The following is a 27,491-nucleotide window of genomic DNA, read 5'->3' as shown; positions in this document are numbered from 1 at the left end:
CATTTTTGTTTGGGTTTACAGCTTGTTTCCTCATTCTCTTTCTCTGGCAGTTTGATGTACATGTTTGTTATAAATCTTTTAATTACCATTGTGTCTGTAATCACATATTCAAAACTGCTTCCTTCTGGTAACCTCAGCCTGCTTCCCAATTTGTCCTTCAAGTAGGTTTTCAGTTGGTGGTATGCAAACATTTTGCCGTGAGTTATACCATATTTGTCCTTCGTTTGTTCAAAAGATAATAAATTATTTCCCAAAAAACAATTTTCTATTCTTTTGATCCCTTTTCTCTCCCATTCTCTAAAGGAAAGGTTATCTATTGTGAAAGGGATTAGTTGATTTTGCGTCAATATTAATTTTGGTAGTTGATAATTTGTTTTATTCCTTTCTACGTGAATCTTCTTCCAAATATTGAGCAGATGGTGCAGTACTGGTGAATTCCTATGTTGCACCAGCTTTTCGTCCCACTTATATAGTATATGTTCAGGTACCTTCTCTCCTATTTTATCTAGCTCTAATCTGGTCCAATCTAGTTTTACCCTTGTTTGATAAAAATCTGATAGGTATCTTAATTGTGCTGCTCTATAATAATTCTTAAAGTTTGGTAGCTGTAAGCCCCTTTGTTTGTACCATTCTGTTAATTTATCTAGTGCTCTCCTCGGTTTCCCCCCTTTCCATAAGAATTTCCTTATTATTTTCTTTAGCTCCTTGAAGAATTTCTCTGTTAGATGAATTGGTAACGATTGGAATAGGTATTGTATCCTTGGGAAGATATTCATTTTAATGCAATTTACCCTTCCTATCAGTGTTAGTGGTAATTCTTTCCAATGTTCTAAGTCGTCTTGAAATTTCTTCATTAATGGCTGATAATTTAGTTTGTATAGATGGCCTAGATTATTATCTAGTTGTATACCTAGGTATTGGATTGCTTGTGTTTGCCATCTAAATGGTGATTCTTTCTTAAACTTTGTGAAATCCGCATTATTCATTGCTTCACTTTTATTGGCGTTGATCTTGTACCCCAATACTTCTCCATATTCCTTCAATTTCTTATGTAATTCTTTTATTGATATTTCTGGTTCTGTTAAGTATACTATGACGTCATCTGCAAATAGACTGATTCTATATTCCTTCTCTTTTATTTTTATCCCTCTTATTTTATTTTCTATTCTTATCAGTACTGCCAGTGGTTCTATAGCTAACGCGAACAGTGAGGGAGTTAGTGGAGATCCCTGCCTAGTTGACCTGCTTAATTTAAATTGGTTTGATAGATATCCATTTACTGTCACCTTCACCAATGGTCCCTTATATAATGCTTTAATCTAATTAATACATTTCTCTGGTAGGTTGAACCTTTGTAGTACTTTAATAAATAGTTCCATTCTACTCTGTCAAAGGCTTTCTCTGCGTCTAAGGCAACTTCCACTGTTGGCGTCTTGTTTCCTTGTACTGCATGGATTAAATTAATGAACTTACAGATACTGTCCGTTGTTCGTCTTTTCTTAATAAATCCAGTTTGATCTAGTTTTACTATTTTTGGTACACAGTCGGCCAATCTGTTTGCTAATAGTTTAGCCATTATCTTATAATCTGAGTTGAGTAGAAATATTGGTCTATACGATGCTGGTGTTAGTGGATCTTTCCCCGTCTTTAGTATTACTGTAATTATTGCTGTTTTGCATGAATCTGGCATGTTTTGTGTTTCTTCAATCTGGTTCATTATTTTTAGGAGAGGAGGAATTAATAAATCTTTAAATGTTTTATAGAATTCTATTGGGAGTCCATCCTCTCCCGGCGTTTTATTGTTTGGTAGTTTTTTAAATGATTTTATTAATTTATTTTGCTCCTCGTCTTGCAATTTCGGTAGTTCAATTTTAGCAAGAAACTCATCTATTTTGTCTTCTTTCCCTTCGTTCTCAGTTCGATATAGTTGCTTGTAGAATTCATTGATCTCCGTTGGGTTATATGTAATTTGTTTGTCCTTTTTCCTTGATGCCAATATCGTTCTTTTAGTTTGTTCTGTCTTAAGCTGCCTAGCTAGTATTTTGTTCAGTTTTTCTCCTAGCTCATAATACTTCTGCTTTGTCTTGATTATGTTCTTCTGCACCTTGTATGTTTGTAGTGTTTCATATTTTATATTTTTGTCTGCTAATTCTCTCCTTTTTTTTGTATCTTCCCTTATTGCTAAATCTTTTTCTGTACTTGCTATTTCCCTTTCCAGCTGTTCTATTTCCCGATTGTAGTCCTTCTTCATCTTAGTTACATAACTTATTATCTGCCCTCTGATGAACGCTTTCATTGGATCCCATAGTATAAATTTATCTTTCACTGATTCTGTATTTATTTCAAAGTACATTTTAATTTGTTGCTCAATTAATTCTCTAAAATCCTGACTTTTAAGAGGCATGGAGTTTAATCTCCATCTAAACGTTCTCGGTAGGATGAGTATTATGATATGATAATATGAGTATTCCTTCTCCTTTGGGTGTTGTCTCTTCCATATATCCAAAAGTTGCATTTCCTGCATCAATGTAATCATAAATTTGGTTACTTTGTTCTTTCTGCTTGTCTTTTCTCCAGTTTTATCCATCTTTGAGTCCAAATTAAGGTTAAAGTCCGCTCCTATCAGTATATTCCCCTGCATATCTGCAATCTTCAAAAAGATATCTTGCATAAATTTTTGATCCTCTTCATTAGGTGCATATACATTGAGCAAATTCCAAAATTCTGAATATATCTGACACTTTATCATTACATACCTCCCTGCTGGATCTATTATTTCCCCCTCTATTTTGATTGGTGCATTTTTATTGATTAATATAGCTACTCCTCTGGCTTTTGAATTGTATTATGCTGCCGTTACACCCAATCTCTCCTTAATTTCTTGTGTTCCACTTCAGTTAGATGTGTTTCCTGCATGAATGCTATATCAATTTTTTCTTTCTTCAGTAAATTTAACAGCCTCTTCCTTTTGATTTAGTTATGTATTCCGTTAATATTTATAGTCATATAGTTCAACATGGCCATTTCATACTTTGTTTACCTCTCATTTCCGCTTCCTCATCACCACCTTTCCCCCATATCCATTTCAGTTTTCTTTGTTTGAACACACTGTAAGACAACACTTCTAAAACATAAAATATTTCCACTATTCCCACATCTAAAATTCCCTTAACTCCAAATGTCCCCCTCCTCTCTGAGTTGCCCCTTGCCGGGAAACCACAACTCTCCTCTCCATTAGGATTGCAAACCCGCTCTCAAGCGTCAACTGATTTTGCAGTGACTGTTATTCTCTCCCACCCAGCCCCCTCCAGAAAAGACTTTTATCTTCACATATAACAAAGCTCACCCTCTTAATTTCCCCTTTACTTCCTTTCTTCCCTTTCTTCCCCTTCTTAGTTCTTACTTATACATTCTTTTTCTTTTTTATATGAAGTTTGTCATCATTCTTGTTCTTGTTACATCTCTTCATCTCTCTGTCTGTTTTGCAAGTGTTCTGCAAATTCTCGTGCTTTCTCCGGATCCGAGAACAGTCTGCTTTGCTGCCCCGGGATAACTATTTTAAGCACCGCTGGATATCTTAACATAAATTTATAGCCTTTCTTCCATAGGATCGATTTTTCTGAGTTAAACTCCTTCCTCTTCTTTAGGAGCTCCAAACTTATGTCTGGGTAGAAAAAATTTTATTGACCTTTGTATCCCAGTGGCATTTTGTCTTCTCTCATTTTTTTCATTGCCTTCTCCAATATATTTTCTCTTGTATATCTCAGGAATTTTACCAGAATGGATCTTGGTTTTTTTTGTGGCTGTGGTTTTGGGGCTAATGTTCTGTGTGCCCTTTCTATTTTCATTCCTTCCTGTAATTCTGGCATTCCTAGGACCCTGAGGATCCATTCTTTTATAAATTCTTTCATATCTTTGCCTTCTTCATCTTCCTTAAGGCCCACTATCTTTATATTGTTTCTCCTATTATAGTTTTCCATTATATCCATCTTCTGAGCTAACAACTCCTGTGTTTCTTTAACTTTTTTATCAGGTTCTTCCAATTTCCTTTTTAAGTCGTCCACTTCCATTTTTACGTCTGTTTCTCGTTCTTCCACCTTGTCTACTATTTCTGTCATGACCATCTCTAATCTACTCACTTTTTCTTCTGTACCTTTCATTCATCTTTTTATTTCATTAAATTCTCGTGTCTGCCATTCTTTTACTGCTTCCATATATTCTTCAAAAATTTTTCTATCTATGTACAGTCCATTCCCTTTATCTTCTATTTCTCTGTGCAGAGCTTGATGTTCTCCCTCCTCTTCCCCTGCATCCGGTCCAGGACCTGTGTCCTCTCCCTCTCTTCCTTCTATCTGTGTCTCTTCTGACTTTCTTGTTGGGCTGTTTATCTCAGTTTGCTGGGCATTTGTTTTTATTAATGGTGTCTTGATGTTAGTCCTCTTCCTCTGGGCTGGTCACCTGCTGTGTCTCTGATTTCCTTTTTTCATTCTCCTCCCTCCCATTCCCGTCATTTTCTGTATTTCCCGCTGGGACCCTGCTGTCGGGTCTTTCTCAGCTGTTCAAGCTGTGGAGTTCAACTCCACAGCAGTTGCGCACCTCTGTTTGGCTCTGTGAGCCATCCTTGTAGTCCTGCGTTCGGTGGGTCGCGACCCTGCGGGGTTTCCACTGACCTCAGGGAGTTGGCTGCTCTTTCCACAGCGGGTCCCTGCTTCTTCATACACGCAAGGCCTTCACCTTTCTCTTCTGACGTCTTTTCTTCCCTTTGTTTTTGGCTTTTCTTTCTTTGGTGCCATTTCCTCCACACCTTTATTTTTTATTTGTTGTGGTTTGTGTGCCTGTGGCTTTGCTTTTTCTTCACTTTTTTCCTTCTTTTCTGGAGAGGGCTGGTATTCTCCTACCGGCCACTACTCCATCACGTGACTCCTCCCCATGCCAACCTTCTCTAGGAGCTCTATTTGGAGTGGCCTGGCTGGCTGCATATAGTTTGTATGATTACCGCTGAGAAATGGATTGGCGGTCAATCCACAGGATCATAAAGGTGTCAGAGGGGATCACTGTAGTGTCCCTTCTTCCTCCCCTCACCCCCCCCCCCCCCACAATGACATGATCCACCAGGATTGTTGCCTGAAGAGGGTGAACACCCTCCACACAGCATCTTTCATCTGCTCCCATTGGGGAAGTAATACAGGAGTATCACAGCCAGCTGAGGAACAGCTCCTTCCCAAGGGGTGTGAGAATGTTGAATGACCAAAGGAACTGCTCACACTAACCATCTGAGACTCTCGCATGCATAAAACAATGTTTATTTATTTGTACAGTTAAAATACTTGTCCTGCATATGCATTGTTTGTACGTGTGTTATGTCTGGTTGTGTGTCTGCATGTTTTGTACTGAGTACTGGAGAATGCTGTTTTGTCGGGTTGTAGTTGTACAATCAGATGACAATAAACCTGACGACTTTTTTCCTTGAACAAATGACCGTAAGGTACAATATTAGCTACTTTTAACCCCTCTGGGTAATCTCCTGTTGCTAATGAGGATGCAGAGATCTTTGCCCCAGCAATCTCCTCACTTTTATCTCTCAATCATGAGATATATTCCATTTGGTCCAGGGAACCTGTCCATGATAATGCTCTTCAAAAGACTCAATACCCCTTAATCTCAAAATACATAATACATGAGCTTTCTCCACATTATCCTCCCTGCCAATATCCACGTCCTTCCCCATGATAGATTTAGTGCCTCACTCATTTCCTCTGACTCCAAACTTCCTTCTTCGTGAGTGGTCCTATCCTCTCCCTAGTCATGCTCTTGTTTTTTAATATTCGCATAAAATGCTGTGGGAATTTATTTAATCCTGCTCACAAAGAACATCTCATAGGCCCATTTGGACTTCCTAATACTCTACTTGAGCTCTTTGCTGCAATTGTAATATCCATCCAGAGCCCTGTCTGCTTGTAGCCTCCTGAACCATGCATCCTCCACCTTTTTCTTCTTGACTAAGTAGGTTTATGACCTCTTTTGTCCAAGGTTCTTTTATCTTGCCATCCTTGTCCATCCTTTGCAATGGAGCATGCCAGTGCTGGTTAGTTGGTCCTTAAACAAATGGCACATGTAATTTGTGGGCTTGCTTGATAATAGCTGCTCTCAATGAGCTTCCCTCTACCTCCTGTCTAATCCTAGTCATAATTTGGTCTCCCTCAATTTAGTACTTTGAATATAAACTTTAAAGTCCAGATCCAACTGCCATTTGCATTTACTGGTAGCTATGATCTGGCCTCCACAACTTTTATGTGGTTACCGAAAGATTGGACCAGTCCACTACTTATGATCTAAAATTGGGATACGGCTAATTTTGATGGCATTAAACAAGAACTTGCACAAGTTGATTGGGAGAGGCTACAAGCAGATAAAGGAAAGTTTGGCAATTAGGAAACTTCAAAAAAAAAGATTTGGAAGAATGCAAGTGTAGCTTGTTTCTGTTGCCATGAAGGGCAAAGTTCGTGACATTTGAGATTCTTGGTTGGCTCAGGCTCTGGTCCCAAAGAAAAGATGTGAATGTCAAGTATAGGCAGCTGGGATTAAGCAAGTCTCTTAAGGGATGTAAGAGTGCACTTGAAAACATGGAGGAGAGCAGAAGGGGGCCATGAAATACAGCTGAAATGCTGGAGGAACTCAACTGGTCTGTTCAGCGTCTGTCGGAGGTAAAGATATATTGTTGATGTTTTGGGCCTGAGCCCTTCTTCAAGAAATAATCAGAAAGTCTCAGAATTCAGACAATGGGGGAGGAATCCAGTCCAACAATTTAGTGTATAAAAGTAGATGACACATTTTTCTGGTTTGTTTTTCCTTTGTGTGAAGACATTGTTTTATGGTTTTATTGTACATGTTGAATATTTATTGGTTTTGGAGGGGGAGGGAGGGAAGGGGGGAAAAAAGGGACCTCGTCCCTTATCATATCCAATTGTCATGTCTGTGCGAAAGGAGACAGGGAAGGAAGAGACAACGGGGGGGGGGGGGGGGGAATGGGGGCGGGGTTAAGGAAAGCCAGAGAAGTTCATATTAATGCCATTCAGTTGGAGGGTGCCCAGTCGGAAGATGAGGTGTCGTTCCTTCAATTTATGGGTAGTCTCAGTGTGGCAGACATGTCGGCAAGGGAATGGGATGGGTGGCCACTGGAGATTCACACTATTGTGACGGACAGAGCCAAGGTGCTCAACAAAGCAGATCTCCCAGTCTGCGTCCAGTCTCTCCTATGTAAAGGAGACCACAACGGGAGCACCAGATGCAGTAGATGACCCCTGCAGGTTCACAAGTGAAATATGGCTTAATTTGGAAGGAGTATTTGGGGCCCTGAATGGTGATGAGGGAGCAGGTGTGGGCACAAGTATAGCATCTCCTGCAGTCACAAGGGTAGATCCCAAGGGGGTGATTGGTGGGGAGGGAGTAGTGGAAAAAGGAGTCATGGAGATGACTTCCTGTGGAAGGGGGAGGAGAGAGGAATATGTTTCTAGTGATGGGATCAAGAAGTAGGTGGCGAAAATGGTTGAGTAAGATGTGCTGGATGCAGAGGCTGGTGGGGTGATAGGTGAGGACAAGAACAATCCTGTCCTGGGGGCGGGGCAAATGTTCAGGTAATGGAGGATATGTGGTTGAGGGCTGACTTGATGGTGGAAGAGGGAAAGCCACTGTGTTTGAAGGAGACTATCTCTGATGATCTGGATGGAAGTTCTCGTCCTGGGTGCAGATGAGATGGAGATGGAGAAATTGAGAAAATGGAATGGAATCCTTACAGGGGATAGGGTGGAAGAGGTGTAGTTGAGGTAGCTGTGGGAGTTGGTGCATTTATAGAAGATGTCTGTCGAGAGTTTGTATCCCAAGAAGGAGACAGAGAGATTGAGGAAAGGGAGAGTGGCTAGAGATGGGCCGTGGATTTGAAGTTTGGGGTGAATGTTGGCAAAAAGTGGATAAAGTTGACGAGCTCATCATGGGTACATGAGACAGCACCAAAGTAGGGTCATCAGTGATTTGGAAGAGGAGTTGAAGGACCTTGCCTGTGACAATTTGTAGCATGGATTGCTCTATGTAGCCAACAAAAGGCAGGCATAGCATTAAACCACTCCCCCTTCTTCCCCTGTCATGCCTTCTTTCGCACAGATAGGATAAATTCTTACCTCGTCCCTTATCATATCCAATTAACTCCTTTTGTTGTTCTGGATTCTTCCCCTATTGTTTTGAAATTCTGAGTCTTTCTGCTTCAGGCTTATTCTACTTATTCCTTTAGGAAGGGATCAGGCCTGAAACCTCGGCAATATATCTTTGTCTCCTTTAGAGATTGAAAAGACCAGTTGAGTTCCTCCAGCATTTTGGTAGTTTTTACTACAATCATAGCATCTGCAGATTTCATGTTTCATTCATGAAATATCTCTGGCAAATTAGGTACAGGAGGATCTTAAAATGTTTAGAAGTATATTTAAAAGAAAAGGGTTGGTTGTGGCCTCTTGCCTACTCGTGTTTCATGTATGGCCTGTCATTGCTGGTGGCTCACTGGAGGCGACACTCGGTAGTCCAGATGTGCCTGTGGGGGCCGGCCACTTGAGAGCAGGGAAAGTTTTGCGGTCATGGGTGGGATGCAACCAATGGGCGATGTGATTAGTTAGTTCTGTTATGGAGTTGGGCCTATTAAACGATAGGCGCAATGTGGCTTTTTTAAATTTAATAGCGTTTTCTCTTTATTCTGTGACAAGATTTAGCAAGATTTTACATCAGGTGACACCAGTATTACACATAGCATTCCTTGCTCTTAGGGAAATGGCTGGTGATAGAAACAACACAGTGGCAATCAAGGATGTCAAACTTGACTTACTCTCCCTTTTTACCCATGAGTGTAGTTTTTAATCCTGGAGTCACTCTTCTATTCGCTCAATGCCAATTGCCAGAGGACGAAGTTTGACAATCTCACAGATCGCCTGTGAAGTAGAAGACGTGCTGCTTAACTGTAATGAAACAGCGCCATATGTGGCACTTAAAGCAGCCATCTTGGAGCAAATCCAACTCTCGAATCAGTCCTGCGTGGTGAGCTGCTGTCAGATGATGACTTCGGAGATGCACAGGCTGGCTGGTGATAAGAGGATGAACAATGAGGTCTAGAAACACAAGTTGCCTGCTGCGTGCCTATTTAGGTTCAGGGGCATCTGATCGGCATCTTTCAATGGGTCAGCATCAATGACTTTGCAAAACAGGCCAAACAGGTCGACATTGTTATGAAGACAACCTCTGTAGTTCAGGTAAGTGTGGTCAATACAACAACCAGTAAGCCAGAGGAAACAGAGCTGGAACAACAAATTGCAGGACTCACTACACAAGTTGAGGCTTTGATGACCCGGCAGAACCATCCCTGTTTCCATTTCAACTCAAACCCTGTGGGTCAGGGCTGGGGCAGAGGCGATGCCCAACGCATTTACTGGAAACAACAGAAATTTGGTGCAGCAACCTGCTTCATCCTTCTACAAAGAGCACTGGGAAATGACAATAGAGGTGGCTGCTGTTTTTTAAAATATTTTTTTTATTCTCACACTGTGAACCATAACAACCAAAATATGTACAAACATTTCTCATTAATTATACACAATGGCATTTCCCCTCCCCCTTTTCCCCCCTTCCCTCCCTCCCCCCCTCCAAAACCAATAAATATTCAACATATACAGTACAATAAAACCATAAAACAAAGTCTTCACACAAAGGAAAAACAAACCAGAAAAATGTGCCGTCTACTTTTATACACTAAATCGAATCGTTTTGTCTTCTTATCATTTTAGGGGGTGAAAGTCTGAGGCAAGCTCTCTCTGTTATGTTCCATGTATGGTTCCAAAATTTGTTTGAACAATGTGACTTTATTTTTTAAATTATATGTTTTTTTTTCCAATGGAATACATTTATTCATTTCCATGTACCATTGCTGTATTCTCAGGCTCTCTTCCATTTTCCAAGTTGACGTTATACATTTTTTTGCAACTGCTAAGGTTATCATAATAAATCTTTTTTGTGCTTTATCCAATTTGAGGCCTAATTCTTTATTTCTTATGTTACTTAAAAGAAAGATCTCTGGATTTTTGGTATGTTACTTTTTGTGATTTTATTTATTATCTGATTTAGTTCTTTCCAAAACGTATTCACTTTCGTACATGCCCAAATTGCATGTACTGTTGTTCCCATTTCCTTCTTACAGCAAAAATACCTATCTGATAATGTTGGATCCCATTCTTTTAATTTTTGAGAAGTGATATATACCCTGTGTAACCAATTATACTGTATCACGCGTAACCTTGTGTTTATTGTATTCTTCATAGTTCTAGAACATAACTTTTCCCACTCTTCATTCTTTATCTTTATGTTTAAATCCTTTTTCCACTTTTGTTTGGGTTTACAGCTTATTTCCTAATTTTCCTTACTTTGCAGCTTAATGTACATATTTGTTATAAATCTTTTAATTATCATTGTGTCTGTAATCACATATTCAAAGCTGCTTCCTTCTGGTAACCTCAGTCTGTTTCCCAATTTATCCTTTAAATAAGCTTTCAGTTGATGATATGCAAGCATTGTACTGTGAGTTATTCCATATTTGTCCTTCAACTGTTCAAATGTTAATAAATTATTTCCCAAAAAACAATTTTCTATTCTTTTGATTCCTTTTCTCTCTCATTCTCTAAAGCAAAGGTTATCTATTGTAAAAGGAATTAGTGGATTTTGCATCAATAACAATTTTGGTATTTGGTAATTTGTTTTTTCCTTTCTAAGTGGATCTTCTTCCATATATTAAGTAAATGATGCAATATTGGTGAGCTTTTAGATTGCACCAGCTTTTCATCCCACTTATAAAGTATATGTTCCAGTACCTTCTCCCCTAGTTTATCTAGTTCTATCTTAGTCCAGTCTGGTTTTTCCCTTGACTGGTAAAAATCTGATAAAGACCTTAACTGTGCGGCTCTATAATAATTTCTGAAATTTGGTAACTTCAAACCACCCTGGTTATACCTCTCTGTTAATTTATCTAACGCTACCCTTGGTTTCCCCTCTTTCCATAAGAATTTCCTTATTCTTCTCTTTAGTTCAGGGAATTGGTAACATTTGAAATAAGTATTGTATCCTTGGGAACACATTCATTTTAATGCAGTTCACTCTCCCTATCAACGTTAGCGGTAGTTCTTGCCAAAGTTCTAAGTCTTCCTGCAATTTCTTTATTAGTGGCTGATAATTTAGTTTGTACAAGTAGCTTAAGTTATTGTCTAACCTTATTCCTAGGTATCGGATTGCTTGTGCTTGCCATTTAAATGGTGATTCTTTTTTAAGTTCTGTGTAATCCACATTACTCATTGGCATCACTTCACTTTTATTTGCGCTGACCTTGTACCCCGATATTTCTCCATATTCCTTCAATTTCTTATGTAATTCTTTTATTGATATCTTTGGTTCTGTTAGGTATACTATGATGTCATCTGCAAATAAACTGATTTGATACTCCTTCTTTTATTTTGTTTCTATTCGTATCAGCTCTGCCAATGGTTCTATTGCTAAGGAGAACAATGAGGGGATAATGGACATCCCTGCTTAGTTGATCTACTTAATTTGAATTGGTTCGATACTATCCATTTACTACTACCTTTGCCAATGGTCCATTATATAATGCTTTAATTCAATTAATATATTTTTCTGGCAGATTGAACTTCTGTAATACCTTAAATAAGTAGTTCCACTCTAATCTGTCAAAGGCTTTTTTCTGCATCTAAGGCAATAGCCACCATTGGTTTCTTATTTCCTTGAGCTGCATGAATTAGATTAATAAGTTTACAAACATTATCCGCTGTTCGTCTTTTCTTAATAAATCCAGTTTGATCTTGTTTAACTATTTTTGGTACACAGTCGGCCAATCTGTTTGCTAATAATTTCACTATTATCTTATAATCTGAATTAAGTAGCGATATTGGTCTATATGATGCTGGTGTTAATGAATCCTTCCCCGTCTTTGGTATTACTGTAATTATTGCTGTCTTACATGAGTCTGGCAAGTTTTGTGTTTTTTCTACTTGATTCATTACTTCCAGGAGAGGAGAAATTAATAACTCTTTAAATGTTTTATAAAATTCTATTGGAAATCCACCCTCTCCTGATGTTTTATTGTTCGGCAGCTTTTTTAATATATCCTGTACTTTCACTATTTCAAATGATTTTATCAGTTTGTTTTGTTCCTCCTTGCAATTTCGGCAGTTCAATTTTAGCTAAAAACTCTTCTATTTTATTTTATCTATTTATCTTTTTTTCAGTTTGGTATAATTGTTCATAAAATTCCTTAAAGTTTTCATTAATTTCTGTTGGGTTAATTGTGATTTGTTTGTCCTTTTTCCTTGATGCCAATACAGTTCTTTTAGCTTGTTCAGTTTTAAGTTGCCAGGCCAATATTTTATGTGTTTTTTTCTACCAATTCATAATACTTTTGCTTTGTTTTCATTATGTTCTTCTCCACCTTGTACGTTTGTAATGTTTCGTATTTTATTTTTTTTGTCTGTCAATTCTCTCTTTTTATTTATATCGTCCTTTTCACTCATTCTTTTTCTATACATGCTTTCTCCCTTTCCAGCTGCTCTATTTTCCAATTGTAATCCTTTTTCATCTTAGTTACATAACTTTTTATCTGTCCTCTAATGTAAGCTTTCATTGTGTCCCATAGTATAAACTTATCTTTCACCGATTCCGTGTTTATTTAAATATGTTTCAATTTGGCGTTTAATTAACTTTCTAAATTCCTGCCTTTTAAGTAGCATGGAGTTTAACCTCCATCTATATGTTCTTGGTGGGATGTCTTCCAGTTCTATTGCTAATAACATGGGTGAATGATCAGATAGTACTCTAGCTATCTAGTAGTTAGTTTTCCTAACTAACTAAGTGAATATAGGCTGACAACAAAAACATATCAATCCTTGAGTATGTTTTATGCCTACTCGAATAATATGAATATTCCTTCTCTTTTGAATGCTGTCTCCTCCATATATCCATAAGTTTCATTTCCTGCATTGATTTAACCATAGATTTGGCTACTTTATTCTTTTTGCTTGTCTTTTGTCCAGTTTTATCCAACATTGGATCAAATTAAGGTTAAAATCCCCTCCTATCAATATATTTCCTTGTGTGTCTGCAATCTTCAAAAAAATATCCTGGATAAACTTTTGATCCTCCTCGTTAGGTGCATATATATTGAGCAAATTCCAAAATTCTGAGTATATCTGACACTTTATCATTGCATACCTCCCTGCTGGATCTATTATTTCCACCTCTATCTTAATTGGTACATTTTTGTTAACTAATATGGCTATACCTCTAGCTTTTGAATTATATGATGGTGCCGCTATGTGTCCTACCCAGTCTCTCTTTAATTTGTTATGTTCCACTTCAGTTAGATGCGTTTCCTGCACAAATGCTATATCTATTTTTTCTTATTTCAGTAAATTTAGTAGCCTCTTCATTTTAATTTGGTTATGTATTCCATTTATGTTTATAGTCATATAGTTCAACGTGGCCATCTTATATCTTTTTTACACCTCTTTTCCGCCTCCTCGCCACCTCCATCCCCCTTTTTGCCATTTTTTATCTTTTAGTTTTTAAACTCAATGTATGACAACAAATTTAAAACATAAAATACTCCAACCATTCCCACACCAATACCACCTTAACCCCAAATGCCTCCCCTTCTCTGAATTGCCCCTTATGAGGTGACTACTGTTCATGGACAAACCAGCCATCTCCTTTTCTTCATCGACTGTCTCTGGAAAGCAATATCTCATCAATTCGGGAGCAAAGATGCTTGTTGTTCCACCCACTCCCCAAGAACACCATCATCCTAATCCTGAATATGTTCTTACTGCCGTGAATAATTTGAGCTTCCAGAAATTCAACCAGAGGCCAGTCATGCTTCATTTTTGCCTCCAGAAAGTTTTTTGGCAGATTTTCACCATAGCGAACATTTCAAAACCCATCTCACTGGCATGGAATTTCTTTCATATTTTAAAGAATGACCATTTAATCACCAATAGACTGTCACACATGTGCAGAGATGAGCTGTATTTTTTGCCCCACAATGAAAGTATTATGAGCCCAGAGGACCCCAAAACCCAGCAGCAATAGATATTCACCAAGACATATGGTTACTGAAACAAAAGTTGCTTTTAATAATCTTTCAACATGAAAACAGGATCAAACTTTAGCTTATCACTATTAACTCACCTAACAACCCCCTTCTAATTCGAAGTGCACATGTATGTAATGTATATGTAAGTTCAGAAAAGTTCTTTATTTCACATTACAATCTCACTTCTCACTCCTCCAAGTTTACTGTTTGCAGGCAATCTTATTACTGTGCACAGAATTTAACATTTATGAAGTTCACTAGGCTTTGGTGCTTGAAAGGTAAATGGTTACTGCTCAGGAATGTTCTTGTCGGTTTTCAAAGAGAGATTTGTTGTTCGCTGGACCCCCACAAAACTGATTCCTTTTAATCAGCCACGTCAGTGTCTTGCCGAAGAAACTTGTGGTTTTTCTAGATGATAACCTCTTTCTTTCAGGTTTCCACAGAGTTCCTTTTTGTTTCCCTTATTTCAAATTAAACGTTATGCAGCCAGTCCTCTCCTCTTGTATGGACCACAAGGGCTTTGACCAGGCTGAACTAAGCACTTACAACTCAGCTTGTCCCGTTCCAGTCCCAGCTGCTGCTGCTCAACTGTAAAACTGTGGAACTGAATCTCTCTCTCACTCAGAGAAGAGCCTGCTTTACTCCCTCTCTGCTTGCATAAACCACATGACCCTCTTAGAACAGCAAACTGCACTCAGCCTGCGGCTCGAACAGTTCTTTCATCTGTTGCTTTTCAAAACAACAATCCATTAGTGAAGTCCCTTGGGCGCTCTTCAAAGTTTTTGCAAGGGTTCTTGGAGCTGGCCTGTCGAGCTTGAGCAGACCTCCAGTATTTTAAATCAGATATATTTTGAAGTGTTTGTATGTGACCTACACTTAAAAAAAACCTGCCACACTTTATCTCCCAAAATGATATCTATATACAATATAAAACACAACATATTCTGTCACAACTGTCACTCACCAATCCAGCTTCCTGCCCATATCAGGAGTTGCTCAAATAGTTCCCTCTCCTGGTAACTCCTTCATGAAACACCCCATGGTCCTCCTGTTCTGGCACAAGCACACAGGGTGCCCCTGGATCACCTAAAGATTGTGAAAGCAGCATTCCATCATATGGAGGAGCTGGAGATAGTGTGACAATCTGACAGCTGCAGGGTATCACTCCTACATATGATCCCAAAGAAGTCTCTGGGAGATTGGCAGCCTTATGGAGACCACCATGCCCTGAATAATGCCACCATCCCAGATTGATGCAGCATCCCATGTTTGGAAGATTTCTCAGCAAACCTACGCGGAAAATAGGTGTTCACAAAGACCGAACTTGTGTACATCTATTACCAAATCCAGGTGATAAGGCAGATATTCCCAAGATAGCTGTGATAACTCCGTTCGGTACAAGTCAGATCAAGTTTATTATCTGATTGTAAAATATAATCTGACTAAGCAGTGTTCTCTGGTCCTCGGTGCAAAGCATGCAAATACACAACCATACATAACACACATACAGACAAATAATTCATATGCAGGACAAGTATTAGATCTATAAAAATAAATAAATAAATAGATTATGTTTTGTACAAATGAAAGTCACGGATGATTAGTGGGAACACTCACTGCCCATGGGAAGAAGCTGTTCCTCAGACTGGTGGTGCTGGCACTGATACTCCTGTATCTCTTCCCCGACGGGAGTTGCTTAAAGATGCTGTGTGCCAGGCAGAAGGGTGATCTTGTGTGCCCTCTTCAGACAATATTCCTGGTAGATCACGTTGATGGAGGGAGGGAGACTCCAGTGATCCTCTCTGCCACTCTTGTGGTCCTGTGGATTGACCTCCAATCCATTTCTCTGCAGCCACTATACCACACTGTGATACAGCTGGCCAGGTCACTTTTGATAGAGGTGATAATGGTGGCCAGTAGCCAAACCCACTTCAGTTTTCTCAGGAAGTGTAGTCACTGCGCCTCCCTGACAAATGAGGAGATGTTGAGTGTCCATGATAGATCACTAGTTAAGTGAACTTTAAGAACTTGGTGCTCTCCACTCTCTACTACAGAGTTGTTGATATGTAGTAGAGATTGATTGTTCCTGGCCCTCCTAAAGTCCACAATCATCTCCTTTGTCTTGCCCATATTGAGACTCAGGTTATTACTCTCACACCGTTTCATGAGATTTTGCACCTCTTTATAGTGCAACTCATTGTTGCTGATGAGGCCAACTTCTGCAGTGTCCTTTGCAAATTTGATGACACTGTTGGAGCTGGATCTGGTGATGTAGTCATGGGTCAATAGTGTGAACAGGAGTGGGCTGGGTACACAACCCTGAGGTGCGCCAGTGCTCAGCGGATGGTGCTCGATATTCTGCTAACGACCCGGACCGATTGTGGTCTTTCTGTTAGGAAGTCCAGGATCCAGTTACAGAGAGTGGTGTAGAGTCCCAGCAAGATCAGCTTCTCCACCATTCTCTGGGGAAATGATCGGTTTGTTTGAATTTCTATGAATGCTGTTTAGTTTGTGGAAATACAGCCCAGTCGTTCACAGACTATGCTCTCTCTGGCCTTAATTTCATCTACACATGCATTGATGATGGTCTGGTGGCAAGTGCCAATGAAGCAGAGCACAGGAACCATCTCATGTTACTGTTCCAGCGTCTTGACAAATATGGGGTTTTAATCAACCCAAGCAAATGCATTTTTGTGGTGCTTGTGAACTCACTTTTTTTGGAGACATTGGGTGATAGAGAATGGCATCTTTACGGAAGAGTCAAAGGTGCAGACAATTTAAAACTAGCCCATACTAACTTTATTTGCTGAATTATAATGATTTTTGGGGGATGATGAATTTCTACTGCCATTTTCTACTGAGCACTGCTGGGTCCCTCTTACCACTCACCAACCTTTCAAAGGTACAGACAAATGCCATTGTGTTTACCGAAGATTGGGATTGAGGCCTTCAGTTATAGGACGTTACAGGACAAGCCAGAAATCATAGGCTAGTGACCCTTGCATCGCTGATGGGAAAGTTACTGTAAGGAATTGAAAAAGCAAGGACTGTGGTTTAATGGCACACCTTCATGGAAGGAGCCACTTAATGCTGCCCTGTGATATATTAATCTTGAATCAAGCTACATCAATCACTAAGATCAGAAAAGAGTTGTCCTTTAAGAAAAATCAGAGTTGTACAGAATGGAAGCAGGCCTTTTGATTCAACTTGCCTACGCTGACCAAAATGTTTCTCCCACACTCGACCCTCCTGCGTGCGTTTGGCCCATATGCATCTAAACCTATCCTTTTCCTTTGCAGTAGTTCCTGCTTCAACCACCTCCGGCATCCTATTCCAAATACTTTCGACCCTCTGTGGGGGGAGGGGGGATTATTACCCCTCGGGTTCCTATTGCATCTCACCCTCCTCATCTTGACTGATGTGCTCTGGTTACCTATTCCCCTACTCTGTGTTCATCCAAGCTATTCCTCTCATGATTTTCTACACCTCTATGAGATCATCCCTCATCTTCCTGCACATGGCAACATACCCACAATTCCTCTCTGTATCCTCTCTAGCATTATAGGAAATGAGTTATCTCAACCAAGTCTTGATGCAAAATTTTAACTTCAAAATTAGATGGCCTCACGAAGGTTTCCATGCTTACCGAAAGGTAAAGGTTCCAATATTGTCCTGTAATACTACATTTAGAATGTAACATATATGAAGTTCTTTAACTTTTGTCTATTGTAAGGTAAACAGAGTGTTGCCCCTTGGTCCAGTGCCTCTCACAGAAGCCTACAGCACCTGGTGTTCCTAGGTGGTCTCCCCTCCAAGTTCTGAGCAGTCCTGAGCCTGCTTAGCTTCCAAGATCAAACAATCTCAGGAATATCAGGCTATTAGGTGTATAGGCTAACTGTTACGATTGCTCCGAATTGAGCCATTCTTCTCAGTCTGGTAAAGATAATCTCACAAATCTTGTAAAGTTTGGAATTTGGATCCAGCAAGCCATTATATTCGTAATGATGAAAGAATATCCATATTGGGAATTTGCTGTGCTGAATTTGGCTGTTTTGCTTCCTGTATTTTAATTGTGAGGAATTACTCAAAAAATTTTTGGTTTGCTCTAAATGCTCTGGAGAGCCTCAAGGCCATGAGAGGTGGTGTAGAAATTCCTATTTTGCATATGTTCCTAGTTTATAAGATTTCTGGCACCCTTTTACAACTTGTGTGCTCTCCTACAGCTGCAACTTTTTAAATGGTTTTGTGATTCTTTTCCTCCTGTCTTCTCTCCACCATGTCTAATGTTTGCTTTTGATGGTGCCATGTGAGTTTCTGTGCTGTGAATTATTTATGATTTGCTGTTTGAGAGTGAGATTTGTTTGCTGTTTAAAAAATGGCTATACCCCCTTCATAAATCTTCGTCCGCGAAGCCAAGCCAAAGAAGAAATACATTCACTAAATTCTATCTCCCCTCCCTCTTCTGTTCCTTCCCAAACCACAAGTTAAACACTTTGAGCATATGTAGGGTTTTTTTTACATCAGCTTTTGAAAAATTTATTTTTATTCTTTATTTTTGATTCTACTTGTGCTTCAGTGGCTTGATTTCTGCTATATTTTAAATGGCTGTTGAAACTGATATCTGAACCTACACAATCAAAACAAATTGCTTGAAATATTCCAGAGTAGGGTAGCATCTGGAGGGAAACAAAGTTGTCTCAGAATTGGCAAAAAAAATCATAAAATAAATATTTTTAAGAACAAAAAGGAATACCAGTAGGGAAATTGAAATCAAGATGAGTGACAAAGGATGATGGTGTAAAGCAAAGAGATCATGGCGTGTAAAGAGACCAGTGAGGTTTAAACAGAAATGGGAGATTCCATATCTGGAATTGCTGAACTTTGAAATGTGCCTAGTTGTAAGATGAGATGCTTATTCTTGAGCTTCAATATTATGGGCCGATTGGAGGTTATTCATTCCAGAATAGCTAGCATTCAAAAAGGTCAGACATTAATAAATTGAGGATATTCTGGGGTTTATCGTAAGCTAGAATTTTAAAAATTAACTAAAATATAACTTGTGCCTTTGCAGCCAGTTCTCTGTGTTCAATTAAATATAAACAGTGTTTATCTGATGTGTTTGTGCAGATTCTGCAGTGTATACATACATACAGCACGGTAACGGGATATTTTGGCCCTCAAGTCCGTGCTGTCCAATTTACACCCAATTAACCTACAACCCCCAGTACATTTTGAAAAGTGGGAGGAAATCTGAGCCCCTAGGGAAATCTCAGACACGGGGAGAATGTACAAACTCCTTACTGACAGCACAGGATTTGAACCCCTGTCCCATCACTGGCGCTGTAAAGGCGTTGCGCTAACCGCTATGCCATCTGTGCTGCCCTGTGTAAATGCTTGGACGTTTGCTGCAAATGTGTGTTTTGTCATTGGCTTAATGGAGCTGAGTGGAAAGTGTTCTGGGGTGGGGGAAGAGAGGAGATCCCACAAATAACTGGGGCTTCTGTGTAAATCCCAAGTTGTTTGTTACATGATGAAATGATGATAATGATGAGCAAAATTGCCAATGTTTGCTGATTAAAATCTAGGCCTGGATCTCTTCCCTTTACTTTCGTATCAAGATCCTGGCCCCTACCATGCTCTAATTTCTTTTAATTGTTTCATGAGTCTGTGATTTTGCCTTTGCATTATTTCCAAAGACTGTGTGCTAACAAAATGAGTATTTTCAGGAGAAATTTGGAGCTTCGGCAGTTAGGCAAAGAGAAGACCTAGTGGACTCCTTGCGTAAAAAAGAGAGATCATTTAATAAAGAAATAACAGAAGGATGTAAAGAAATATCTCTCACCACCAACCGAGGACCAAAACAGCATTTGTATGCTTCGAGACTGTCTGCTGGATTTAATGTTGTCTCCTTAACATCAGCAAGTTCAGATGCAGACTGATCAACTAATTTGCAGAGCAGTTGTGCTCTGTCCATATCTGGACCAAGATAGCCTGTATTGGAACAAACTGCCAGAGGAAGCTTTCAAGGAAAATACAGTCTGTGTTCAAAAGGAATCTGGACAGATGTATGGAGAGGAAGGACTTTGAAGGATATGGTGCAAATCGGGCAAATGGTAATAGCCCAGATTGGATGGCATAGACAAATTGGGCTGAAGGGACTCTTGTATGCTTCATATGATGTCTTTTCGACTCCCCTTCCCATTTCCACTTGGACTTGTTTGTTTTTGGCCTTCTCCACTGCCAGGATGCAGAGTCTCAACCTGAAATGTTGCCAACTCCTCCCCTACCCCAGTCCCTTATTCAAAGATCCTGCTGGAGCCTCTGAGTTCCCCCAGCATTTTATTTTTACCTTAATTTCTAGATGGTATGATAGATTTGGTGGATAGAAATTGAATATAATGTAGGTAAACATGAATTTCTTCATTTTGGAAAGGAACAGTGGTATCATTAAAAGGGAGGACAAGCTGCATGACATTCCAAAGGATTTGGATGTCCTTGTGTATGTAACACAAAGCTAAAAAAAAAACAGTGGATGTATACGGCAGGAAATATTAATGGAATATTTCAAGAGACTTAAGTTTGGTGTATAAAGGTAGGGAAGTCATAATGCAAGGCACCAATGAAATCACATTGAGACAATTTAAAGATTTTTTTTGTGGAAGAAGTTCAATGAAAGTTCTCTATTTACTTTGGCTAACCGGTAAATTGGTGGTTCAATGAACCGGATCAAAATAGCATTTTTGCTGTTCACACTGGACCAATGTCAACCGGTTCTTTGCTCCCGTTCAGACTCACCACCCGGCATCCCAAAGTAAAGGGGCGCCTATCCTCCAGCGGTGACGTCCTGCACACTCCCTGTCCCTTTCACCCTGGGCTAACCGGTACACTGATTCAAAACAAATCAGCAATGATACACCCTCCCTGGGTAGTTCATCCCCAGGGTAATCTGATGCCTGCATGCCAGTTCGCGAGCATTCACACTGGCATGTTAACCGGTAGATTGACGGTTAATTACTGGGTTAAAGTGCCAGTGTGAATGGAATAGTATAGAGGGGCCACCTATAATGAAACTAAGCAACTCAGGGTTCTACTTATTGAAGGAAGATATGTGAGGTGGACATATTGAGAGATTCAAAGGCGGATACCTTCTGAGGGTTGAGCCCTTAGAGCTCTGCAACAGAGAACTGTGGGGACTGAGATAAAGGAATTAAGGCACATAGGGTAGGGAGGAAGGAAAAAGTGTCTTTAAGGTCAGTTAAATGAGAACATCTGCTGATACTGGGGTAGATTTAAATACAGAAAAGTGCTGGAGAAGCTCAGCAGGTCATGCAGCATCCATAGGAAATAAAAAGCAGTCGAAGTTTTGGGCCCGAGCTTATTTTTGGGATTCCTGGTGAAGGACTCAGGCCTGAAACAATGATGGCATTTTATTTCTTATGGGTGCTGTGTGACCTGCTGATCTTCTCCAGCACTTGAAGGTCTGATCAGCCGTGAGCCGATTGAAATAAAGTAGGCTTTAGGGGCTGAATAGTCTACTCCTGTTCTTACGCTATGCAAGATTATTCTGTCCATGTTAACATTTGAGGCTTGTGTTTAAAAATGGAGAGGTAGTAAAATCAAATTTGCTGTTGTTCATGAAGGCCCTCTATTACTGTGAAGCATTTTGGCAAAGATGCAATTTGAGTCTTGTGGTTAACATGTACATGTTGTTTTTCAAATTTATGAGCTTGAGAGTTTGTCATATACATAATGACAAATATTCATGCTACAGCCGCACAGGTACACAAGATTAACCAACAACAATCATAGCAATTGCCACAATGTGCCAGTAGACAGAAAAAGACAATATAAAAGGGTGAGCAATCAAAAAGTGATGTATCATGTCAGCAGATCTTTTGATGGCCCAGAATAGTTCATGTTTCGGATAGTATGGGAGGTTCAAGAGAAGGTAAGATGGTGGTGTGATCATGTAATAGTGGCAGAAATGGTGGAGGATATGTTGAATGTGGAGGCTGGTGGGGTGCTGGGTGAGGATAAGGGGAATCTGTCCTTGTTGCATGTGGGGTCAGAAGGGGCTGGGGCAGAAGTGCAGGTAATGGAGGAAATGCAGGTGAGAGTTGAGCTGATGGTGAGAGAAGGGAAAAATTTTTTTGAAGAAGGATGACTTCTCGGATAATCTCGCATGGAAAACTGCACCCTAAGCACAGAAACAACGGAGACGGAGGAATTGATAGAAAGTAATGGAATCCTTACAGAGGACAGGGTGTGAAGAGGTGCAGTTGAGGTAGGTATGGAGTTGGTGGGCTTTAGAAGATGTCTGTCGAGAGTTTACCTCCTGAGATGGAGACAGATCGAGAAAGGGGAGAGTACCCAATTTTAGATAGATCAACTAGAGTAATAACAAGGGCAAAGGCAGCGGAAGCCACCTTTACATTAATGAAGGAGTTGAATTTAATAGTTATATGGAGAAGAATCCACCCAAAAGAGAGAGATTATTCTTTTTATTCAAATAGACATGATTTTTATTCAAGGATAGATTTATTTTTTATACCGGCATATCTCCAAGGTAGAATTTTATTGGATCATTTACCTTTATTAATGACAGTTTCAATGTTAGATAAAGAAAAATCAATCTACAGATTTAATTCAAAGTTATTAAAAAGGCCAGATTTTTGTGATTTTGTTAAAAGGCAAATTCGATTTTTTTCCCCCCAAGACTAATTCTAACTTGGTTAATAATAAATTTATTTTATGGGATGTGATGAAAGCATATTTAAGTGGACAAATTATGTTATACTTCTAAAATTAAGGATTATATGAAAGAAGTAGACTAATTGGAGAAAGAGATAACATGCTAAGAAAAAGACTTGCAAAGATGGCCCTCTGAGGAAAAGTGTAGAAGGCTTATTAATAAGAAACTTCAGTATAATACATTACAAACATATAGAGTAGAGAAAGTAATAATGAGAACTAAGCCGAGATATTATGAATTAGGTGAGAGGGCTCATAAGATCCTTGCTTGGCAGTTGAAAGCAGAACAAGTTTCAAGAATGATTAATGCAGTTAAGCTAGAGTCAAATACAACTACTTATAAACCTCAAGAAATCAATGAAGCTTTTAAGCAATTTTATTCTAAGTTATCTAAGTCAGAATTGCAAAGAGACGATAACAAAATAGAAGATTTTTTGTCACAAGTAAGGCTACCAAGGTTAAATTCACAAGATTAAATGGAGCTGGATGCCCCCTTTACCCCAACTGAGGTGAGGGAAGCATTGAGCTTATTACAAAGTAATGAATCTCCGGGAGAGGATGGTTTCCTGTCTGGATTTTATAAAGAATTTAAGGATTTGTTGATTTATCCTTTTATGGAAGTATTACATCAGACGACGGTAACACACACACTCCCGGAATCTTTTTCTACTACGATAATAATGGTAATACAAAAAAAACCTGAGATCCTTTAAAACCATTGTCATATAGATCTATTTCATTGCTAAATGTAGATTATAAGATAATTGCAAAAATTTTAGCTAATAGATTGACAAAATTTTTACCAAAGATGATAAATATGGATCAGACAGGGTTTGTAAAAAAGGGAAAATCTGTGGATAATATAACTAGATTACTTAGTATAATACACTTAGCACAAAAAAAGGGGAGATTTAAGTGTAGCAATGGCTTTAGATGCGGAAAAAGCATTTGATAGATTAGAATGGGATTTTTTTACATCAATTATATCTCACGCCACAGCAATTATCAGGCCAACGCTTTAGAAAATGAATACTTTTATATATTCTACTTGATCCTGCCCTAAAGTGAGGCCCTTTTGGATAAATTTGGCAACTTTTTTAGAACTGGTTACAGGAATCAAATTTCTACAAAATTAAATGTTATTTTTATTTGGTTACATTATAGGGGTAAGACCAAAATTGAAATGATCTATATATCAAAAAGGATTTGTAAAGATTACGTTGTCAGCAGCAAGAAAATCTATACCAGTAACATGGAAATTGGATACCCATCTAGGCATGGAGTGATGGAACACAGAAATGCATAGCTGCATTCCTCTTGAGAAGATTAAATAATTTGAGAAATAAATGAGATGTATTTTTGAAAATTTGACACCCATATTTACAAATTGTGGGAATTAATTTCTAGATGTTTTCCCTAAACTTCGGATCCTTGTTAACCTCTTTGGAAGAGTTAAAAGAATCAAATAGTCAGAACTGTGTGGTGACAGGTGTCCCTTGGCAACCAGATTTCTATGCTTGTTTATCTTACTCTTTTTCTCTTTTTCTATGCTTTTTCTTAATTTTTATTTTCCCTAGGTTTTTATTAGGGGGATAGGTGGTTGGGGTTTTACACCATCATGTATAATGGACTCAATATTAATATTTGATTATTGTATTTTATCTTTTTCCATTACATGAATGGAAAAAAAATTAATAAAATTTTCAAAAACAAAAGATTAAGGGAAGAGTGTTACTAGAGATGGACCAAGTAAATTTGAGCTTGGGGTGGAAGGTGGTAACAAGTGCATAAAGTCCAGCCAGTCTGTGATGCAACCAATTAGTATACTTTTCCATCGTACACCTGGAGAGTTTTAATAGAGTATTCAATAGCATGCCAAATCTGCTCAGACTTCTTAGAAATAAATGTGTTGTAGAAATCTGAATATAATAATCTTGAGTGTAATTTGAGCTTCTCTTGTCTCAACTTAAAAAATATCTTTGGTTGCAATAATTTGTAATTTTGCTTTACTCATGCCTGTTCCAGAATATGAAAGAATGCCCTACAAATGAATAGTCATAGATTCCTTGTATTTGTGATTACTCCAACATCATTTCTAATGTGTGTTTTTTTTTTCTTCTTTAACAGGCAAAATCTTGCATTTGTCATATGTGCGGCGCTCACCTTAATCGGCTCCATTCCTGTCTGTACTGTGTCTTCTTTGGCTGTTTCACCAAGAAACACATACACGAACACGCAAAGTCAAAGCGCCACAATTTAGGTGAGCTTGTTGCAAGCATCTTTTTAATTTTTTTTCCTCATTACTGATTTTGGTTAGATTGCATTTAATTTCACTGCAGCTAGACAAGGTATCTGATATTTTATTTGATATTTACAGATTTTTAGTTATTAACATTTATGCAATGGCACTTTAAAATAAGTTGTGCCTGTATTTTATCGTTGATCAGTTCCGATTCAGTTCATTTTCTAACAAGTTTTAACATTGCTTTGTTATCAGCAATGCTGGATTAATGATCCTTCACACAAATGTAGTTACAATGCAGGAATTTAATTTCTGTTTAGTCAGAAAGGTAAATGTCATGTTTGAATGAGGAAAATTTCAATTTGACCTTATAGCAAAGTGAAAAGTGTATGTAACGGACTGAGGGAGAAAAGGAAATGTTTTGAGTTTTTCGTACCTGTCTTTTATTTTATAATTCAACAAATAAGTCTCATTGCAGCTTTCCAGTGCCCTTTATGATGAATTGGGATGAAGTGCTTGATATCAAAGCTTATTTTGTATCTAGTTTTGTCTGCAAGGTTTGGATAGACTGCAAATGAACAAAATGGTGGTAGATTATCAGAAATATACATTTAAATTATTTTGGGAAGCACCAAGTCAAAAATTGTACTTTTTATGTAATGTTAAGGTTATTACATTATTGTTTTAGCTTTTTTCATATTCCACCTGAATTGCCATGCCATGAATAGATAATGGAAAAATATTAGAAATGCACATGATCTAGTGCTGTAATTAATGTTTTCACTTGTACTCCAGTTCTTTTTGTCTCATTTGGATGGGTTTGCCTCTCATTTTGCATATTTTTTCACAATCATTACACAATTTCAATTCAGTCATTGAACATTAGTTTTTCATTGTTACAATTTTTCATTTTAATAATTCTTGAGCAAAAAAAATCTTGAATTAAAAAAAATTAGATGGCTTTTTTTCTTAATATTTGATTATTGTATTTTACCTTTGGCAAAGATTACATGAATGGAAAAAATTTTAATAAAATTTTCAAAAACAAGAGAGTAAGGGAAGAGTGTTGCTAGAGATGGACCAAGTAAATTTGAGCTTGGGGTGGAAGGTGGTAACAAGTGCATAATTTTTTTTCATTCTTAAGAGCCATTCCCACTTTAGGGACCGGGAAACGTCCGACAAGTATCTTCTGTTAAATATTGTTATCCAAGCTCCAGGAGGTCTTGATCTATAGGCATCTTTATTTGCAGTGTATAATTTCCATGTACAGTAAAACCCCTGTTATCTAGAATTCAAGCAACCAGTAAAAATTAGATGAAAATAATTAGATAAAAAATATAGAAGTTTAAAATTGGCGTGCCTCACCATTAGTTTGCCAATCATGCAACAATCTCAAGCAACTGGAAAATTCACTTATCCGGCACCTACCAATCCCATAGGGGTTTTACTGTATTCCCTTTTTAATTTTCTTGATTTTTTTTGAAATAAAATAGATAAGCGTGTTTCTCACAAATTCAAAGTTTATCAATAAGGCCATATGCAATCAAAGAAAGGGTCATTGGTGTGTTAATTTCCAGACTTGGAAAGGAACAGGATTAGGTCATTTTTGCAAGGTTACCCTGTTCTTGTTGCATATCCCTCTTTCCCAATCTTTCACCATATAGGAATACAGATACGTAATTCCATGAAAGTGGTGTCACAGGTAGATAGGATAGTATAGGGAGCCTTTGTCACGTTGGCCTTCATCTGTCAAAGTATTGAGTATAGGAGCTATAGGATGTTATGGTAAAGTTGTACAATATGTTGGTGATGCCAAATTTGGAGTATTATGGGCAGTTTTGGTCATCTAATGACAGGAAGGATATCAATAAAATTGAAAGACTGCAGAGAAGATTTATGAAGATGTTGCCAGGACTTGAGTAACTGAGTTACAGGGAATGGTTAAACAGGTTAGGACTTTATCCCAAAGTGTGTTGAAGAATGAGGGGAGATTTGATCGACTTCTCTGGTTTCTGCAAGTCTCGTCTCCGTTCTCCTTCTCTTCCCCTCTGTCTGTCCTCCAGCTCTCTATTCACCCCCTCCTTCCCTTGTTTGCTGGTGTGCCCTCCTTCCCTTATCCGTCTATTACTTCCTACCATGAGGACTGTGCTCCTCCCCTCACCATTTTATTCAGGCGCCTGCCTACATTTCGTTCATACCTTGATGAAGGGCTCAAGCCCGGAACGTTGGTTATGTATTTTTTATCTTTGCGATATAAAGTATTCTGTTTGACCTGCTAAGTTTCTCCAAAATTGTGTTTTGATTTTAACTCATTAATTG

General features: G+C 38.5%; 1 protein-coding gene across 7 annotated transcripts in view; it reads left to right on the top strand.

Moving 5' to 3' along the window:
• Positions 1-27,491, top strand: part of usp22 (ubiquitin specific peptidase 22) — a 308,536-nt gene that overhangs the window by 125,690 nt on the left and 155,355 nt on the right. For 6 of the 7 annotated variants that reach the window (XM_069928252.1, XM_069928251.1, XM_069928255.1 and 3 more), the window contains exon 2: positions 25,058-25,190. In XM_069928252.1, the coding sequence (XP_069784353.1) occupies positions 25,058-25,190 (133 nt within the window). Of the gene's footprint in view, positions 1-25,057; positions 25,191-27,491 lie in introns of those variants that run through there. The other variant, XM_069928257.1, reaches the window with a different exon arrangement.

The sequence above is a fragment of the Narcine bancroftii genome, chromosome 3 (assembly GCF_036971445.1).
Source record: "Narcine bancroftii isolate sNarBan1 chromosome 3, sNarBan1.hap1, whole genome shotgun sequence".
NCBI lineage: Eukaryota > Metazoa > Chordata > Chondrichthyes > Torpediniformes > Narcinidae > Narcine > Narcine bancroftii.
This window is presented reverse-complemented; position numbering and strand designations above follow the sequence as displayed.